The sequence below is a fragment of the Cebus imitator genome, unplaced genomic scaffold, assembly GCF_001604975.1.
Source record: "Cebus imitator isolate Cc_AM_T3 unplaced genomic scaffold, Cebus_imitator-1.0 Scaffold2, whole genome shotgun sequence".
NCBI classification, from domain to species: domain Eukaryota; kingdom Metazoa; phylum Chordata; class Mammalia; order Primates; family Cebidae; genus Cebus; species Cebus imitator.
Window position 1 is genome coordinate 2,806,715 of NW_016107317.1, and position 21,084 is coordinate 2,827,798.

General features: G+C 35.8%; 2 protein-coding genes across 2 annotated transcripts; one reads left to right on the forward strand and one right to left on the reverse strand.

Moving 5' to 3' along the window:
• Window positions 1–47: 47 nt before the first annotated feature.
• CUNH12orf60 (chromosome unknown C12orf60 homolog) lies at window positions 48–19,801 on the forward strand. The gene is made up of 2 exons (XM_037738363.1): window positions 48–227; window positions 18,858–19,801. The coding sequence occupies exon 2, from the start codon at window positions 18,882–18,884 to the stop codon at window positions 19,614–19,616; it is 735 nt and encodes a 244-aa protein (XP_037594291.1). The 5' UTR covers window positions 48–227; window positions 18,858–18,881; the 3' UTR covers window positions 19,617–19,801.
• SMCO3 (single-pass membrane protein with coiled-coil domains 3) lies at window positions 1,298–10,496 on the reverse strand. The gene is made up of 3 exons (XM_017528461.2): window positions 10,406–10,496; window positions 1,739–3,260; window positions 1,298–1,646 (listed from the first exon to the last, which is right to left on the reverse strand). Exon 2 carries the CDS (start codon window positions 3,242–3,244, stop codon window positions 2,567–2,569), a length of 678 nt encoding a protein of 225 aa, XP_017383950.1. The 5' UTR covers window positions 3,245–3,260; window positions 10,406–10,496; the 3' UTR covers window positions 1,298–1,646; window positions 1,739–2,566.
• Window positions 19,802–21,084: the final 1,283 nt, after the last annotated feature.

The following is a 21,084-nucleotide window of genomic DNA, read 5'->3' on the forward strand; positions in this document are numbered from 1 at the left end:
CCTTCTCTCTGCGTAGCTCAGTCCTGGAACCATAGAGAATACCTAAGAATCCAGGACCAGAGTCGCTTCCGGCTCCATACACTACCCAATTGGTTGGTTGTCGGCTAAAAGCCCGCCTCATTGCGAGTATCTAATACAATAGGAATTAGAAGACGAATGCTGCTATCTGATTGGTTGACGATCCTGCCTCGAGTTGGAGGCGTTCTGATCTGGTTGTTGGGATCTTAGCGCATTGAGCTGTCCGAGAACCGTGCATTCTGCAGGTGGAGAAGTGTTCTGCGTTTTCTGTTTCTTAGAATTACGTTAGTTTTTGGATTTTTATGTTTCTTATGATGCAGGCAGGTGCCATCCTTTAGGGGTGTTTCCGTTTGTGAACGAATACCCAGATAACATTTGCCACTAAGTTTAATCTGCTTTGTAAGCATCAGGTTATCCCATGTGGGCGCCTGGTACGTGTGGAAATTTAATAGGCAGAACAGAACATTTGTAGACCTGAACAAATAAATCAGCACCCTTGCTAGAGTCGCAAATTGCTTATACGGGCGGTGATTTATTGTTTTTAGTATTGGTTTGAAGACGAGATATGGAGACACATATGCAGTCGGTTTTAAATATATGAGTGGCGAAGTTGATCTATATTGGCTCTATTCCCGACTGGTCTTTTCATCAGCCAAAAGTCCTCTATGATGTCACTCTACGTACGGGATTATTCACTTAACTCTAGCCTTCGCCCTTTCCCTAGCTTCTATTCCTTCTTTCCGTACCTTCTATCCCCTCTTTCCCTGAGTCTACCCCCACTTATTTCCCTTAAAGGTAAGTTTAAACATTAAAAACATTATCTTACAGGACACAGTTATTTCTAACCTTAACCCGAGTATCCCATGTAGGAAGGCTATTCTTACCATCAGTTATAAATATTTCAAATGTTGGTGGAGATACATATTAATTTTTAGCAGAATCTTTAAACTGCTCTTAGCGGTGTAAGAGCATTCCTATCATTCCAATACCTAAACTTACCTTTGTGTTAGGAAATTCTTGATTTGACTTTAGACTGAATTTGAGTCTCAGAAAGCAATGACAAGATCTTATAGGTTAAAGCTGATAAACCAGGTAATACATTAAAAAGAAAATAATCTTGAATGTTGAAGGTGAGCTAAGTTGTAATGTTTTGCAGCTAGTTGTTTTTTTTTTTTTTTTTTTTTTCCTGAACCATAGTAGTGGTCATAGTTTTGTGACTAGTTTAGGAGAAAGAGAAAACAAAGTGTATGTTGGAAATAGTAAAGTCAAGTAGCTAAAATTTTTCATCTAGCTAATATTTTTAATGTGTGCTGAGCGGTTTTTATTTCAATACATTTCTTGTACTTGGATGGGAGAATCAACTATAACAGACTGGCATCAACAGCATACAGGTATTAATTTTGTCAGTATAGACTAAAAGAGGCCTCATGGAAATTATTCATTGACAAAGGATTGAGAAAACAAACACATCTGCAGAAGTTCAGCTGAACCATTAGGCCTCCATAGACTTTGGTGCTTTCTAAAATTAGGTAATTAGTGACATGGCCCACCTAATGTGTCGTGTAGCAAAGGCAGCTGCCTCCTTTTTGCTAGTGTTGAAAATCAAATTTTGTATTTTTTTCTGAAAACTCACTTTTCTTTTTTTTTTTGAGACGGAGTTTTGCTTTTGTTACCCAGGCCGGAGTACAATGGCGCGATCTCAGCTCACCACAACCTCCACCTCATGTTATAATAAATTGTGATTTTCCTTTAAATGACAAATGCTTTAAAAGTACTGACCTTCTATTCTGCGTCCTAAATGCATTTTATTTATGTGTAGCTGTGCTTTGCTTGCTTGTCTTTTAAATGTTTCAGTGTTTGAACATTCACTTGAGCGGTATTTAATCATCACAGTTGGTCAGGGTTGATTGCAGTTATAGAAACAGGACCTTTATGTTTTTAGTTTTGATTTTTACCATTTTAAAATCCATCCAGTTTACATTATGTAATTAGTAGATATTTACAGATCTGCTTCCTGTCCTAATTGAAGCAAATTGTTACGAACTGTTTTTCAGTCTCTTCCAGTTTACAGAAAACCAGATTTACTCTGATGTTCAAAAATATGGTAGTATTTCTGTCTCATCCAAAGGCCCACAGTTTGTTTCTAGGCAGAAGTTACTAAGTATGTCCCATTATAACTAAATCATGTTTGAAACTGGTGGTAGAAATGAAAGTCTCTGCCAATGTAAAATTTAAGAATTTTTATGAAATTAGAAAAGGAAAAAGTAACCCCTATACTTGCACTCTATGATATTAACCCTGATATTAATCTGGTAGATCAGGGTGTGAAAACATCCAGGGATATAATTTTTTTTTCCTCACAGGGGCTAGCACCAACTGATCCAGGCATTGTTGACTCAAAACTCATCTAGTCATCTAGCCTTGGCATCTCCAATTTCCCTCTCCAAGTCCATATTGGAAGCATATAAAAAAATGAACCTAATCAAAGAAACAAACATGTTACTGAAAAGGAAGCGGAAAAACATTCCAGGGCAAATAAAATGGCTGTTCATTTCATTTGGTGTTTCACTGTATTGGTGACCTCAGTAATGGCGTGATTATATTTTTCTGAGGCTGACTTGAACTCCACCAGATGCTTCTCATAACTTTTGATGGCTGCTTGAAGCTGTGTTTTTTCCACTGCTCCCAGGATGGCACGGACAATCATATCTATGCCAAGGCCAAGAACAGCAACTCCAATACTACCAAGGAGAGAAGCACCAATTTGAGCTAACACAGTGACCAACTTGTTAATGATGCCAGTTGTGACACTGGAGCCCACAAGTTTAACAGCCACTGCACTGGCTGCAGATGTAGCTTCTCCCAGAATGACCGAAATAACCTTTTGCACTATTGCAATTTTCTCTGTTTCTCTTTCCTTAATATCCTGAAGTTTTTTGTAGAGGGTTGGCTCTAGCTTATCTTTTAGTGCTTCATCAACCTTTTGCAATTCCTTTTGAATTTTCATAATGGCTTGGATGATGATGTCACAGTTTTCTTTGATGGTCCCATCTCTTTTCATCTCAATGGAGGCCAGCCTGCACCCCAAGTGCATATTTAGAACCTCTGTCAGTTTATTGGTGACATCGAAGCTGTCAGATAAGCAATCAAGGAGCTGCTGGTGAAGACGATTTACTTCCTGCCGCCTCTTTGGGTTCTCTGGGTAGAGGAAGTCGCTTTGGGCCATATTTCCAATATGATCGCTGAAAAATAAAATGGTACATTTTTATTCAAAGTCTTAAAAAATATCTGCTAACTGTGTGGAAGGGACTAGGAAATCTTTTTCTTCATGAATAGCAAAGAAGCAACATGCTGTCTAAGGAGAATTCCTCAGAACGCTCAACAGGTTCTTTAAAACAGTTATTGTTATGAAATTTGGAGTCAGTGTATGAAAAATATAGGCAACAGAATACAACCCCTTTAATGCATAAATTAAGGCATTAGATTTTGTGGTGGTGGGAAATATTCATGTTTATCAAGCATCTATTAATAAGCATGATTATTTCCAGGTAATATTTAATAACTTTTATTTGAAACATACCCCAATTTGAACTGCTTAGCTCTTGATTACCAGAGCTCCTTAGTTTCCCCAACCCCTAGTCACCAGACTGATTTCTCTAGCATTTGGAGTTAAACTGGTAATCAGGGCCAGATGAATATTAATAACTATTAATTTACAGGGCTATTTTTTGTGTTTCAATACTTGGTTGTTTTAATTTAAAATACTCAAATCACTTTACATTTTTCTACAGGCAAATTATTTGTTTTCTAAACCTAAGGGATATCCAAAGGCAACATACATATTATGTTAGAATCTTTAAAAAGTTTTTTTGGGATAAGAGTATATGCTTAAGACTCTATGGATTAAAATTTCATGTGGCGAGAAGGTAGGCACTATACAGGGCACAGTATTAATCAGAGATAAGCACATGGTTATCTTTGTGATTTTCCATTTGCAAAGCTTAGAAATTAAATTATTTAGAATGGTCTAAATAGTATTGCACCTAAACATTATTTAGATAAGCTAGAGTTAATGTCAGAAAAAAAAATGCCCTTTTACAAAAGTATTAAAGAATAAGGGGCTAGGCACGGTGGCTCAGGCCTGTAATCCCAGCAGTTTGGGAGGCTGGGGCAGGTGGATAACTTAAGGCCAGGAGTTCAAGACCAGCCTGGCCAACACAGCGAAACCCCAACTGTACTAAAGATACAAAAATTAGTGTGGTGGTGCATGCCTGTAATCCCAGTTACCCTGGAAGCTGAGGCAGGAGAATCGCTTGAACCCAGAGGAGGAGGTTGCAGTGAGCCAAGATGGTGCCACTGCACTCCAGCCTGGGTGACAGAGCGAGACTTTGTCTAAAAAAAAAAAAAAAAAAGTGGTGAGAGTACATCATAGAATTAATAAAATAAACTTGATAAGAGGTTTCAGTGTTTGTCCTTCTGGCCTACTGCACCATTTAGAGAATACTAACAGTCATGCTCTTCTGTGTTTATATGGATGAAAAACCTAAATTTGAGCCAATAAGATCATGATGCTATTCAATATGCATACTTTCAGTAGCCTTCCTATGTGGCTGGCATTTTTATTTTTATTTTTTAATTAAACTGTTGGGAGAAAAGACAGAGAAAAGTTCTGTATCCATTCCATGTGGAATCTGGCACAGTCACTTTTAGAGTAAACAACATCGTAATTAATTTGGACCCTATGTCTTGTAGCACCATGGTTCTTATTCTGCTTAAGAGGAAACTTAGAAGCATGGGATGAAGGAATGAAGATGTTTTTCTTTCAAGAAAGTAAACCTGAAAACAGCCTATCCTCCAAATTGTATGAATATAATTTGGAAAAGGAAAAGGGAAAATTTTCTGAAATGATTTGGAACATAAATAACCACGTATGTTGTTAGATTTAGAAAAATGCACTGGAACCTCCTGGTAAAATAAATTTCTCCATGGTCAGAAATTCATTTTTATCCTTAATTCAAATCCAGCACACATACACACATATACAGGCACACACACGTGTAACAGACACACATTTCCACAAAACAATACTTAGAAACTTTTCTAATCCAATTCCCTTTAAAGAAATGGCTTGTTGAAATCTAGCAGTTATTCTCTAAACTCACCGATGGGTTGCAAACTGTAGTTTGATAAGCACAGATTTGAACTTGGAATTTTCTTTTTCTCTTCTGGTAATTTTCCATTAAATGTTTGTCTTTTTTGACTCCTAGTTTTCAGATCTTATCATGAAATGAAAACTCTAGTTTCTGACTGAATTTGGAAGAAAATTAGCTGTATTTCTACTCAGTTAGGTGAGAGTTTTCTTATCCTGCAAAAATCTCTAGAAGCTATGATATGCCATTATGTGAAGGCATAGTTTCCAAAAAAGGTGGGTGGTTCTATTTACCTCAAGATAAACAAATGGAGTAATGAACCTTCCTCCTGGATGGGAGGCAGAATGCTTCCAACTGGTCGGCTCATTTTCAGTTAACTCATTGTTTTATCAAGACTTTACAAATTAATCATAAAATGTATCTGAAAAGCTAAAGAGGTTAAGACTTTTTTTTCAGGAAAAAAAAACAGGGCTCTTCTCCCATCCCCAGTATTAAAACACCATAAAAACAAAATAGTAAACGTATGGTACAGGTACAAGAGTCAGTGAATTAGTGGAACAAATTAGTCCCCAAAGCAGACTCTTCTTTCTGTTTAATAATGATAAATTATAAAATCTCAAATCAAAAATAATCGAAATGATTACTCCATAAATGGTCCTGAGTCATGGGCTAGACTTTGGAGTTAAAAATTAATAACAAAATTGTTAGTGTAATATATGTTAAAAAATTAAATAATAGCTAAAAGAAAATGGATAATTTTCAAATATATGTATGGAGGAGGACTTTATAAACCTAAAATCAATGAAAAAAAAAATGATGTGCAAAAATTTGACTAACAAAGATAGCCAATGTAAAAAGAACTCAAAGCAAACTGAGAAAATGCAAAAAAGTATTGTTATTTTAAAAAAGCTGTGACAGTGTAATACATAAATGAGCGAACAACCTTGAACGGAGTACAAAAAAATAGTAGCTAATAAAATGGTGAGAGAAGCTCAGTCTTACTAGAAATCAAAGTGTAAGACATCATATGTTTTAAACTACTGTTTTTCCCCCTTGTAAGTAGTCATGCTCTTGCACTTGCATTCTTAAACTCTTCTTCATAGGATCTAGATGTCAGTCCATGACTTTGTTTCGATAACAAGTTTGTCTAAGAGACGTTATGATGTGCTAAGAGTTATGTTTTTCTTACAATGAAAAAGGACTTTTATTCTGAGTCCGGTTTACCTTCCTAGATTTTTTCCTTAGGGTGGGGAGTAGGGAGGGTTTTCTTGTGCTAACAGATCTTCAGCAGGCCTGCCACCATACCTGCTCAGGTATGTCTGAGCTCTAGTACTGAATACAGCTCAAGGTTATTTCCACACCCCAAATGAGATAAGGAGCACTGGGGAATTAGGAAGAGGAGAGGTGGGGATCGAAGGTGAAACTATTGAATTGTTTTTTGGACAGGCGAAGTTCGAAGAGCTTAGTGAAGAAGGCAATTATTGATTCATTAACAATTTATCTAATAGGTTAGCACTTACTGTGTGTAAGGGCATATGCTTGCACCACTCTGCAAAGCGTACAAAGATAAAAAAAGACATAGTCCTTGCATTTTTGGAATTTCTAATCTAATTAGGAAGTTAAGACAGATTTATAACTATAATGTCAAGTTGAAAGTAATATGTCATACAAAATTATAAAGGTACAGTTGGTATTGTGCAAATTTGTTTTAAACAACCCACACTTTAATATATAATATATTGGCACTGCGGCTTTATGGAGACATTTAGTCATCTAGTAAGGTTAACAATTTGTAACTTTTCAAGTAAGCTTTTTTTTTTTTTTTTTTTTGAGACAGAGTTTCACTCTTGTTGCCCAGGTTGGAGTGCAATGGGGCAATCTCGGCTCACCGCAACCTCCACCTCCCGGGTTCAAGTGTTCAAGTGATTCTCCTACCTCAGCCTCTCTGGTAGCTGGGATTACAGGCATGTACCACCATGCCCAGCTGACTTTTTGTATTTTTAATAGAGACAGGGTTTCTACATGTTGGTCAGGCTGATCTCGAACTCCTGACCTCAGGTGATCCGCCCGCCTGGGCCTCCCAAAGTGCTGGGATTACAGGCATGAGCCACCGTGCCCTGTCTCAAGTAGATATTCTTAAATATGTGCTTGACAATTAAGGAGAGGTTGAGCACCACATGGAGAACCCTAGTTGGCAGTGTGCAGTATTTTCACTGTTGCCCTTAACAATTTAGTTCTGACTCCCAAAGTGATAGCTCCATTTAGCAAAACAAAAGCCCTGCAGTTATTTGGAGTCATCCTTCTTAAAGATCATTGTTGTTACTCAGGCAAACTTCAAGTGATATTTTACAAACAATCCATAGTGTTGTGCCTGAGAGGAGTTCTGAGCCATATACTTTCTCCATCTTGTTCCGTTTTCGGTGATGACCTGTCACTTTCAAAGATTGTGGCACCAGCAGCAAGTGGTAAATTTAATCCAGCCCTAATTAACTACAGTTCTTGTATAGTAACTTTGAACTTTTACATAATTTGAAATATCACATGATGGTACCTCCTGTCAGTGAAAAATTCTACTTGGGAAGTTACCATCCACTTATGTACACAGTTTGTGCTATTATTCGAATATTTTATTGCAGTTATCCATGAAATGGGTTCTATAGTGCCCTGGAGCAGCCGATGGGGAATTGCTAGCCAGCAGGTGGAGCTGTTGGTCTCTGGGACTTTCATATGGGCCTTTGCTGGACTGGAGCAGCTGTGCTGCTCTACACATTTGGGCTCTGGTTGGGTAAAATTTTGTTTGATGAGAGAGTTCTGTTGCTAAAACAAAGCTTGGAAATTTTTGACTTGTTATTTTACTAAAAAATGACAAAAACGTCTGAAGGTGTTGATGTCATTGATCAGCACACCTTAAGAAATGAAAATGGAGACAAGGTTAGCTCGAGATGATGCTTATTGGACCTAACATTGTCAATTGTTTTGAATTGAGCAGTTAGCATTTAAGATTAAAGCGCATATAAGATATGGTAAAAACATACTGATAATTGTATCTAAAAGTTAATGTTTATTTAATGACATCACGCAGTTGTTTTAGTTTTTTAAGAAAGGGAAAATATATTGGTTATCATATGTTCAAATAAAACTTTTTAGGATACTTTCGTGAATAACAGTAGTGTGTGGATTGTCAAGTGTTATTGGAACTTAGAAATTAGTATCAACGTGATTAGAGAAAGCTTCATGGAGAAGGCAATATATGATTTGTGCCTTGATAGATGGCACATTATGGAGAAATTAAAAGTGAACGGTTTTGTAAAACAAATAATTTTTTAATATAAGCTTATTACCAGTAATATATAAACTTTTTTAAATAGAGTAAAAACACTCATAAACCTACCATCTTACTTTTGATTTTTGTATTCATTTTTAAAATTTGTTTATATGCATAAGTATCTTTACAAAGTTATAAAAATAGTGTAAATTAAATTCATCTTACATTAATTCACTTAACGCTTTCTCCTGTTTATAGTTTTAAAAATATTTTATTGGTTACATATACTATTCCATATCTTTACTGTAATTTAATAAATTCAAAATTGTTTCACTGTCACAATATTCTAATGAGCATTTTGATACCCACAGATTTTTTTTCCTCCATTATTTGGATTATTTTCTTGGCATAATATCTAGAAGAATTACATAATTAGTGGCATAAGTAATGGGAATTAAATTTTTATTACTTTTGATATGTATTGTAAACTGCATTCCAAAAGCTTTTACCCTGCTACCACAAGTAAATTTTTATGGCAGGATACTAGTTTTTTTTTCCCCTCTCTCTCTCTCTATCTCTCTCTTTCTTTCTTTTTCAATTTTAGTTTAGATTTCTTTCTTTTTCAATTTTAGTTTAGATCTAGGAGGTACATATACAAGTTTGTTGCCTGACTGTACTGTGGGATGCTAAGGTTTGGGGTGTGAATGATCCCGTCACCCTGATACTGAGTGTAGGGCTGGTATCTTTCAAAGTCAAAGATGGTCCTGTTTAAATATTGTTGATTTGTTGGGAAGTGTAAGGTTAAATTTTAAAAAGAGAAGTTCTTGCCTGCTTGGAAATACATACTAAAAACATTAAAGGTAAAATGAAATGGTCTGTGAGATTTGCTTGCAAATAGTCTGGAAAGAATAGTGGGGTAGGGTTATAGAGGAAATAACATTAGACTTGTTTTGATAAGCTTTAATGGTGAGTTATGGGTACATGGGAGTTTACTACATTATTGTCTCCACTTCTGTGTATGTTTGAACTTTTTTTTTATAATAACAATTAAAGAAAGAAAGAAAAACATGACCTTGTTCTAAATCTCTGATGTTTAGTCATTAGTGCTCTGTGAGGTTTTACGTTTCTTCTTGCTGTCGCTTTCCCTCACTGTCCAAACAGGGTTTTGCTGTCATGCATAGTTCCCTTATTTGGAGTGTGGAAATAGGGTATAGGTAAAGTCAGGAGCCTTTCAGGAGAAAATAACAGCTTCTAACTAGTTCTGAGTGTCCTTTAATTCAAATAAAAACCGTGGCCTTTAATTAAAACAAACATTGATCATGATGTGATGATGATGATACACTTTGTAACATAAATTCTTTGAAAGTTTCTGTACAAAAAGAATAATACTAAAGTCATTCATCAGCATTTATCAAGTGCTCACTGGTGAGGCCTCTACTATATCCCTTGAGGCATTTGAAAGAGACAGTGTTCCTTGTCCTCAACACGGTAACAGCCTGTTTGCAGACACACAGCAAAAGCTCAGAGATATTTAGATATAACATAATTTATGAAAGAGTATGAGTACTATACATTAACCAGTATTAGATTCCACATTCATTCATTCACAGATAGGGACTGAGTGTCTATATTATGACATAGAAGGAAATGTTACTATCCATATAAACTTCACACATTCACACAGGTATCATTTTCTCCTTAATCCTTCTTAAAATTGATGTCTTTACTGCTTCTCTTCCACTCTGACCTAATCAGTCCTAGAAGTGGTTAATTTGCTTCCTTCTCTGTTGTCTTCAGAGAAGACACCAAGGAAGGTTCCTTCTAAATCACAAGGGATCCTCCTATAACAAAGCTGTCTTTTTACTTTATTCTATTTATGGTTAGATACAAGACTGGCAGGCTATTTCAAATTCCCATTACCATTGAGAAAAAGTATTATATCAGTACTAATAGAAATATCCATGTTGCTTACCTCGCTGTGTTTCTGAGTTCCGTGGTCCCAGCAGTTGTTTAGGAGTATTGTTAAAGGGCTTTTTCATCTGGTTTCATCTGGATATTTCTGATGGAATGTGATGACTTATAGACTTTGCTAGTCTCTGCTGGGTCCCTCTGCCTGTCTGGTTTATAGGCTATTTCTACATGGCTTGGACTTCAGAATTCTTTTATTACCTATTAATTAAAACTTAATATATAGTATTAAGTTATATAAATTGGAAGACAGCATGGTAAAACTTATTTTTTAATTTCTGTTCTTTAATGGACTTTTATTGTTGAGAAGTGCTATACAACCAAGCAATTCAATTTAGTGGAGAAGATGGCTCTTTGATGGCAGCTCTCAGATATTGGGGTTTTCTCTTGTCAGCTCTTCCAGATATTAAGTTTCTTTTAGCTTCTGTTGCATTTGCACCTCTAATTGTTGCTGATTATTTAAATTCTCAAGAGATATAAATACAGTTACTTGCATTCAATATTTTTCTCTTCTTTCCAGCTAGGAGTTCTCCTCTTTTTCACTCTTTCTCTTCCTATGTTGGTGAATTTTCTTGACAATATAAAAACCTTAAAGACCAACTTGACTCTTTTTCCTGAAAGCTCAGATCAGAGTCTTCCCTGCTGCTGCTTCTGGCTTCTGACTTCATACCCATTGATTCTTCCACAGCACAGACACCTCAGTCATAGGGAAATCACTCAGGCCCAGTGTAACTTAGTGAAAGACTGTAGGCTTTACACTCAGACAGTCCTGGTTTTGTGTATTCCAGGTACCACTTACTAGTCAGGCAACCCTAAGAAAGTCACGTAGCCTCTCTAAGTTTTACCATTGGTGTAATATGAGTATTAGTTCATAATTTATGGATTTTCATAAGGTTTAAATGGGATAATGTTTATAAAGTAGTTGGCATAGTGGCTGATATGTGTCAAACTCTTATGAAATGGTAGCTCTTTATATATTAATAACAGTATCTCCTGATAGAGGGGAGAGGAGAATGGGTGGGTACAGGTTACAGGACCAAAATGCCAGATAGGCAGACAGGAGACTTTAAAATCTAAACATGCTGCCCTATGATCCTAAAGAAGGGCTAAGTCAGGGGACTTTTTACATTTGTTCCAGTGGATCATCTTGCCCTTGATGTTTCCAGGGCTCCACCACGTGGGGATATGTGGCCGGTGTATCTGAAGCAGGTGTGGATGATAAGTTGGATTTTAACAGATGATTGAGTGGGGGTGGGCGGTATAGAGGAGATAATACAGATAGAGGGAACACTGAGAGCAAAGAAGCTGTACCAAAAATTGTAGAGCATTTTCAGGGAACAAAACCTACCGTGCTGGTGATACAGGGTGTATGTGGGAGCAGTTAAGGGTAGGTAAGTAATGGAAAATTGAAAACAGCTTGTAGATAGCCTTAAATGTCATGCTAGGAAATTGTATTTCATTCTGTAGGTAAATGTGAACCATTAAAAATTCTTTTTAATATGTGGAGTTTGGATTTCAGGAAGGGAACATTATGTAAACTCGATTAGTAAGTATGGACAATAAAGCATAAGTCAGCAACCCCATTACCTACAGTATGTGGACAAAATATGTCTGTCTCTTATGCTGTCTTAAAACAGTTACATTTATTGTTAAAGAGTACCATTCAACCCACTTGTTCCTAAGGTGTTTTGTTTCTCTCCTATTTCTATCCTTCTTAACATTTGTTGCCTACTCATCCACCCCTTGCTCTCCCACCACATAGTAGCCTAAGTGGAGTTGCCAAAATTAAAGTATAAACAGTAGCAATGCAAAAGAATTATCAGAGAAAAACTAGAAGCAATATTGACTTCATACTGAGCCCCCTGATCAACTTGAACTTCTCATTTCTGCAATCAGTTTCTCAGGTCGAAAACCTGAACTTCTTAAATCTTCCTTGATAACTAAAGCCAGTATTGGCATCAGAGCAATAGTCAGAACTGAACCTTAGGAAGGAGGCACATTTTCCTAGCATAGATCTTGGAGTCAGGGTGGTTTTAGGGAATCAGGAAGGCTGATTTAACAAGTTTCACTGCTCAATTGACAATGATAGGAAATGAGAGTGAAAGCAATAATATCTCCAAATTTATCTGCATGTAGCTCTCACTTGATAGTTTCTTTTATTTAGAACGCTTTTATTTCCCCTGTATCCTAAAGCTTACCCCCTTCTTTTCCTAAAAAACTCTGCTCAAAAATCGTATATTACATGACCCTGAATAACCTGCCTGATTCAATTATGATTGTTTCAACAATTTGCCAGCACTTACGAATATTACACTTAAAAAAATCAAGCAAACCTAAAGTAATCACCTTTTTGACCCATTAGCCTCCTTTATCTCTCTTTTTCACAGTTAGACGTCCCAATTGGGTGGTGTACATGCACTGCCTCTACTTCATTTTCTTCATTAATTTTCCCGTATTTATAATCTAGCTTCTGCACATATTCCCGTCTCTTGCAAAATTGCTTTTCTAGCATTACCAATGACATTGTAATGACTAAACGTAAGAAATAATTTACAGTTTTTTATCATATGTGTGGCATTTGAAATTGCTGACCAGTTCTTTAAAATTTTTCTTCTGTTTTATTTTATTTTTGAGACAGAGTCTCACTCTGTTATCCAGGCTGGAGTGCAGTGGTGCCATCTCTGCTCACTACATCTTCCGCTCCTCCAGGTTCAAGTCATTCTCGTTTCTCAGCCTCCCGAGTATCTGGGATTACAGGCATGTGCCACACATAACTAATTTTTGTCATTTTTAGTAGAGACAGGGTTTTGCCATGTTGGGCAGGCTGGTCTCCAACTCCTGGCCTTAAGTGATCTGCCCACCTCGGTCTCTCAAAGTGTTGGGATTACACTAAAATAAAATACTTAAATATACATCTAAGAATATAGGTGCCACCATGCCCAGCCAATTTAACATTTTTTTCTTTAATTTATATAGTTTTGGTGTCATATAAAGACAAAAAAAAAGAATTAATTGGTTAACCAAAAGTTACAAGATTTTCTTCTAAGACTTTTATGGTTTTATATTTATGTCTTTTCCATTTTGAAGTAATTTATGTATGTATATGGTATGACATAAAAATCAAGGTTTATATTTTTGCATGTGGATATCAGGCTTTTCCAGCAGCATTTGTTGAAAAACCCTAAACTCTCTCTCTCTCTCTCTTTTTTTTTTTAATTTTTTTTTAAATTTCTTCTTAAAAAAAAAGGAATACATGTGCAGAATGTGCAAGTTTGTTATATAGGTATATGTGTACCATGGTGGTTTACTGAACCTATTCACCCATCCTCTAAGTTCCCTTCCCTTGCCCCCCACCTCCCAACTGGCCCTGGTGTGTGTTGTTCCCCTCTCTGTGTCCATGTGTTCTCACTGTTCACCTCCCACTTATGAGTGAGAACATGTGGTGTTTGGTTTTCTGTTCCTGTGTTAGTTTGCTGAGAATTATGGTTTCCAGCTTCATCCATGTCCCTGTAAAGGACATGATCTCATTCTTTTTTATGGCTATATAGTATTCCATGGTGTATATGTAACACATTTTCTTTATCCAGTCTATCATTGAAGGGCATTTGGGTTGATTCCATGTCTTTGCTACTGTAAATAGTGTTGCAATAAACATATACGTACATGTGTCTTTATAGTAGAATGATTTATATTCCTTTGAGTATATGCCCAGTAATGGGATTGATGGATCAAATGGTATTTCTGGTTCTAGATCCTTGAGGAATCACCATATTGTCTTCCACAATGGTTGAACTAATTTATATTCCCACCAACAATGTAAAAGCCTTCCTATTTCTCCACAGCCTTACTGCATCTGCTATTTCCTGACTTTTTAATAATCACCATTCTGACTGGCATGAGACGGCTTCTCATTTTGGTTTTGATTTGCATTTCTCTGATGATCAGTGATATTGAGCTTGTTTTTTCATATGTTTGTTGGTTATGTAAATGTCTTTTTGAAAGAGTGTCTGTTCCTATCCTTTGCCCACTTTTCGATGGGGTTGTAAATTTGTTTCAGTTCCTTGTAAATTCTAGATGTTAGACCTTTGTCAGATGGGTAGATTGCAAAAATGTTCTCCCATTCTGTAAGTTGCCTATTCACTCTGATGATAATTTCTGTTGCTGTGCAGAAGCTCTTTAGTTCAATTAGATCTCATTTGTCAATTTTGGCTTTTGTTGTAGTTGCTTTTGGTGTTTTTGTCATGAAGTCTATGCCCATGCCTAAGTCCTAAACGGTATTGCCTAGATTTTCTTCTAGGGTGAAAACCCCTAAACTTACTGTATTAAATTGCCTTTGCATCTTTGTTAAAAATCAACTGACCACATTTGTGTTTTTTTTTCTAGACTTTCTGTTCTGTTAGGTTGGTCTACATATTGCCAATACAACACTGTCTCGATTACTGTAGTTCTATGGCATATCTTAATATTAGATTGTGTGAGTCCTCTAACTCTGTTGCTTTATTAAAATATTTGTCTATTCTTGTTCCTTTACACTTTTTTATTAAAATATTTGTCTATTCTTGTTCCTTTACACTTTTTTATTAAAATATTTGTCTATTCTTGTTCCTTTATACTTGCATATATGTTCTAGAATTCTGTATCTACAAGGGATCTTGGTGGCATTTTTATTGTGATTGCATTAATTCTGTGGAGCAATTTGGGGAAAATTGACATCTTAACTATATAAGTCTTCCAATCCATGGACAGAGTTTGAATTGACATCTTTGCTATATAGTCTTTTAGTCCATGGACAGAATTTGTCTCTCCATTTATTTACATTTTCTTTGATATTTTTATTTCAGAATTTTATTTTTTTTGAATCTTAGTGCACAGATTATGCACATATCTTAGATTTATATTTAAGAATTTTATTGAAAGTATTATAAATGATACTTATAAAAATATTGGTTCCGTATTGTTCATTCCTAGTGAATATGGGTGTTTGAATGCTGACCTTGTGTCTGCTAAAATTACTTATAACCCTTGGAACATTTTTGTAGATTTCTTGGGATTTTGTATGTAGATTTCATGTTGTCTACAAACAGAGATAGTTTTATTTCTTCCTTCTCAATTTGAATATTTTCTTTTTCTTGTTCTACATCACTTTCTATGATATCCAGTATGATATTAAATAGAATTAGTGAAAGTGGATATACCTGACTAATTCCTGATTCTAAGGGGTAGCAATTAGTCTTTTATTATGTTAGCTGTAGTTCTTTGTAAGAGCCCTCTATGATTAGGAACTTTTTCTTATATTCCTAGTTTGCTAAGAGCTTTGATTATTAATGAAAATTGAATATTTAAAAATGCTTTTCCTGCATCTACTGATATGATCATGTGCTTTTTCTTGTTTAGTTTGATTTTTAATGTTGAACTAACCTTACATTTTTGGGATGCACCTTCAATTGATTGCAGTGTATTATTCTTTTTATACATTTTTGGATTGGATTTGATAATATTTTGTTTAAGATTTTTATGTCTATGTTCTTAAGGAATATTGGTCTAGAGTTTTCTTATTTTTCTAGAATGGTAGCCTTATAAAATGAGTTGAGAAATATTCTCCCTTATGTTTTCTGAAAGGTATTGTGTAGAATTTTTGTTCTTTTTTATATGTTTGAATTCATCAGTGAAACCATTTATGCCTTGAGTTTTCTCTTCTAGAGGGTGTTTAACTACAGATCAATTTCTTTAAGAAATATAGGTTTATCTAAGTGTTCTGTTTCTACTTGGGTGAGTTTTCATAGTTTATGTCTTTTAAGGATTGGCTCTATTTCATTTAGATTGTTGAATTTATGCACACAGAGTTGTTAGTAGTGTTCTCTCATTATCCTTTTTATGACTGTAGGGTCAGTAGTGGCATCTCATTCTTTATGTTGGTAATTTGTGTTCTCTCTCCTTTTTTTTCTTTTTTGGTCAATCTGGCTTAAAGCTTAACAATTTTATTGGTTTTTCTTTTTAAAGAAACACCTTTTAGTTTTATTGGATTTTATCTATGTTTTTCTGTTTCAATTTCACTGATTTCTATTCTTTATTATTTTTTTCCTTTTGCTTACTTTGAATGCTCTTTCTTTTCTAACTTCTTAAGCTAGAAGTCAAAAATAAACATTTAATATATTCATTTCTATCTAAACACTGCTTTAGTTTCATCCCACAGATTTTGATGTATTTTCATTTTCATTCCGTTCAAAATATTTTCTATATTTTTGTGACTTCTTTTGACCCACAGATTATTTAATAGTGTGTTGTTTAATTCACAATATTTTGTAATTTTTCATGTACCTTCTTTGTTGCCTTCCTATTTTAATTCTATTAAGAGAACATTTGTTGTCTTTTACATATATCAAAAAACTGCTGGAATTTTTTAATTGGGATTTTGTTGTATTTATAAATTAATTTGAGGAGTACTGACATCTTAGCAATATTGAGTGTTTTGGCCCATTTACAATATATATCTTACAGTTGTAAGTGTAGGGATATTTCATCTCAGATTTATCTATACATGTTTCATATTTTTAATGATATTGTAAAGGTCATTGTTTTAATTTTAATTTCTGATTTTCATTTTGTTGCTAATATATAGAAATACAATTGATTTGATCTTGTATTTTTCAACCTTATGAAACTTAGTTATTAGTTCTAGAAACCCATATTTAATGCAATTATTGATATGCTTAGATTAAGTATAACATCTTTTATTAGTTTTCTGTTCTGTCTTTTAAAATTTATCTGTTTTCCTTTTCAAGCCATCTTTTGAGTAATATAAATAGTTACTTAAATAATTTTGAATTTTCATTTTAATTTGCCTATTGACTAAAATCTGTATTAGTATCCTAGGGCTGCTGTCACAAACTGCCACAAACTTAGTGATTTTAAACAACAGAAATGTACCCTCTCAAGGCTGGAAGGCTGAAGTCAAACAGGATCTCACTCCCTCTGGGGGCTTGAGGGAGTATCCATTCCTTGCCTCTTCCAGCTCCAGCCGTCATCATCCCTTAATATGGGGCCACATCACTCCCGTCTCTACTTCCATGGACACATTGTTTCCTGCCTTTTTAATGGTTACTCTAGAGATTATAATATACTTTCACACTTCACACAATCTACTTAAAATTAATATTTTATCATTTTAGGTAAAATCAAGAAATCTTTCAGCTACATGAGTCTCCTTACCGTCTCTCCTTTATGGTGTAATTGTCATATGCATTAAGTCTACGTGCATTGAAAGTCCCAACAGTGTGATTTTTTGGTTATAATTTTTGCTTCTTTCTGCAGTCTACCATGCACTATTTGATTCCCAGGGATCCCCTTTCCTGGTGTTCTGGCCAGAAAACAGTTTCAGCTCTTCCCATGGCAACTGTTTCTCACCTCAGGGCAAAGCAGTGAGAGAAAGTTGGTTCTGCCCAGGGTAGAGTGGCAAGAGTGAAAAGGGGTTCACTCCATAAGGACAGCCTTTTCACTGACAGTTGGCAGGGGTGGGGGCAAAGGGCTGACTGACCTCTGCTGTGCTTGTGATATGTGTGTGGCGGTTGGGATGGGGTGGGGAGTATGGGATGGGTGGTGGGTGGCACTGCTGTTACTTGCTAGCACTCGAAATCAAAAGTGTTCAGGGCGGCCTCTGCTCATGAGTAGTTGGGGGCAGACAGAGGGTGAGGTGGTGGGGAGGCTACCATTTTGTTACTGGCAACTAGATCGAAAGGGATCTGCCCAGCAGAGGCCCCTGCTTCTGATTTGCTAGTTAGAGTAGGTTTCTTTTGGAACTTTCCCTGTTTGGGCTTGTTCATAGTTCTAATTTCAAGCTGCCCAAGGTGGCATATATCAGAAGCAGGAAAAGACAACAGCAACAAAAAACACAGAAAAACCCATCCTCAAAGAAAAAGTCAGAGGGCTTCATTGCTTTATTGTCCTTTAAAGGCCATTACTCCCTACTTCCTTAGCCTTCTGTCATCCACCTTTCAGAATTACCTAACAGTGATTTTACATATTCAGTCCAGGATTTTTAGTTGTAATCAGTAGGAAAGATCGGCTGAAGTGTTCTTAGTCTACCTTAACGGGAACCAGAGCCCCTCTGTGTAATTTGTAATGCTTTATTTATCTAGTATTTTTCACTACATTGAATAGTTATCAAGGGTAATATCCTTGAGTGTAGGGTAATTCAGTATGTTAATCTATCGATATTTTCGGGATCCAGCACACAGTATTTGTTATGCAGTATAAATTCAGTGATACACTCTTCTACTCTGTTTTAATTATTTTTGTTATTATTTTTATTGAAGTGCAATATCATTTTTGTTTTAATGTTTGTATAGCTTTCCTGCCCTTGGCAGGAGTTATCCTCATATTTAGACTATACTTTCAGTTTCTTTATGGTTGCCAAATTGACTTTTAGTTTTCACTTGGATTACTGCTTTGCTTTGCAGTGCTGAAACTTCTTTGTTGGAGAAATGTCTTCAGAGTCAGAAAAGGATAAGGAGAGACTGATTCAAGCTGCCAAAATGCTCTTCTTTCATGTACAAGATCTTGCTTCTGTCACAAACACACTGACTGAATTGTTTAACCACAATATGAATACTCAAATCCTTTTGATGGCTGTGAAAAACAATAGTAGCCTTAAGGATTTTTTTGAGCAAATGCTCAAAATTTTTAAGGAGATGCAATCTGTAATGGATGCAAAACAAGACAAAATTCAAAAAGAGTCTTTATGTTCCAAGGTTGCAATGGCCATGTGCTCTATGGCTGAGAAGAGTACCAATGTAGAGGAGTTGCATCAGTCAGCTAAAGAAGTATTCAAAAGTGCCCGTACACCAGTCATCATCTCTGTGCTAAATAGCAGTAACATCCTTGGGAGTTTGGAATCTTCTCTTTCACGCTTGATGAAATTTCCCATCATGAATCTTCAATTAAGTGACTTCTATACAGAAGACACCAAAGAGCAATCAGATGTCAGCACATCTGAGAGAAGCAGGAGTCCAGGTCCTTCCAAAACTACTATGATAGACACCTTGAAAAAACTGCAGGATGCACTAAAAACTGAGGATTCCAAAAATCCTGTAGAGTCAGCAGCAGATTTGTTGGAACAAATTGTCAAGGCTATGGGACCAATCTTAGAGATCCTCCAAAAAGCCATAAAGACTGTGGAAATGAATATTTCTGTGTTTAAGAAAGCCAGTGACAAGTAGGAATGCAACAGAGATTTTCATTTCTGTCAGAAAACTAATTCAAATACTAGCGTTTTTCATGGTGGTTTCTAAGATCTTTTGGTGCCAAACATATGGTATGTTAGAACTTAAGTAAAGAGAAGTCATCTGGCAAAACATTAACCTGTAGTTTTGCTTTATGAAAATAGAAAGAAATCATTAAGAAAGCGTGTTTGAAGTGTCAGTCACTAAGAAAAACATATTGTTGAAAAAAGAACAATGTGGTATTACATTTGAGGATGTCTAAATATTGTATTTTATCTTAGAGCATAATTAAAACAACCCTAAACTAGTTCCCACTCTTAACCATTCTATTCTCAGTGAGAAGTCCAGGTAAACTGTAAATATTCTCATTAGATAGACAATCTGGCAGAGAGAGCTAGTCAGGGTGGGAAACAAAATAAACTCAATTTTTGTCATTTATATACCAATTTCCATATACTTCAGTACCTTGACTATCAGCAGCCATCACTAAATATTTTAGATATGATTCATTCATAAGTAAAGAACAATGAACGAGCAATAATAGATTTTTCTTGCTTATGTAAGACCAGAGCAGATAGTTCATGCTCACTTGTCTCCTTCTGAGGTCTTATGCTTAGGAGATATTGAGGTGGAAAAATGGAGGTACTCTAGCCTTTCACAAAGAAAATACTATAACACTTAAGTAGGATGTCTGAGATGTGCTTGTATTTAAAGAGATGAGATAGGACAGTCCATTGATCTACCATAAGTCTTTGGTTCTCATGTATTGTTAATGAGTGTATACCCCTAAGATTGGCCTCGAAGTTAACTATTTCGCATGATACCTGATAGAAACTCTGTTGAGAATGGGAAAAGCAATGATAACTCCAAGCCAAAGTCATCATCATAATTACTATTGTCATTTTAAATAAGGAATCCCTTCTCCATCCTCAGACAAATGGCAAGAATTTCAGAATGTTTGGTGGGGAGGGTCAAGTGGATTTTGACCATTACCAGAGCTTGGAGGTCCTAGAAAAAATGATGAGTTTCAATACATGGACTGTCATTTTCTCTCCACAGTGAAGCTGAAACCTTGCTTATTTGTAATAGGTTTCTATTAAGAACTCTTATTGTTTTGAAGAGGATGTTAAATTGATTCATTTGCTACCATCACCTCATAAATACACACACACACACACACACACACACACACATACACACACACACACACACAGAGTGAGAGAGAGGAGAAGGGAGACAGGCTCTCACTTTGCTACTTTTTCTGAACCTATATGTGTCCAGGGTTTCAGTCTCCCTTTAGTCTTAGGATTATATTTCAGAATGTTGAATGCAGTAGCTAGGGGGATTCGTATGGAAATGAATTGGACAAGGACTAAGAAAAGTCTTGATGCAGAGTCTTTCTGTGAAGTGACTAGAAGAATGGGTGGTGGCAGTTCACAGGAAGCCCTTGCCAGATGCCAGTGGG

What these genes read in the sequence shown, in the direction of transcription:
- CUNH12orf60 (XM_037738363.1), top strand. Translation starts at nt 18,882, where the DNA reads ATGTCTTCAGAGTCAGAAAAGGATAAGGAGAGACTGATTCAAGCTGCC.
- SMCO3 (XM_017528461.2), bottom strand. Translation starts at nt 3,244, where the DNA reads ATGGCCCAAAGCGACTTCCTCTACCCAGAGAACCCAAAGAGGCGGCAG.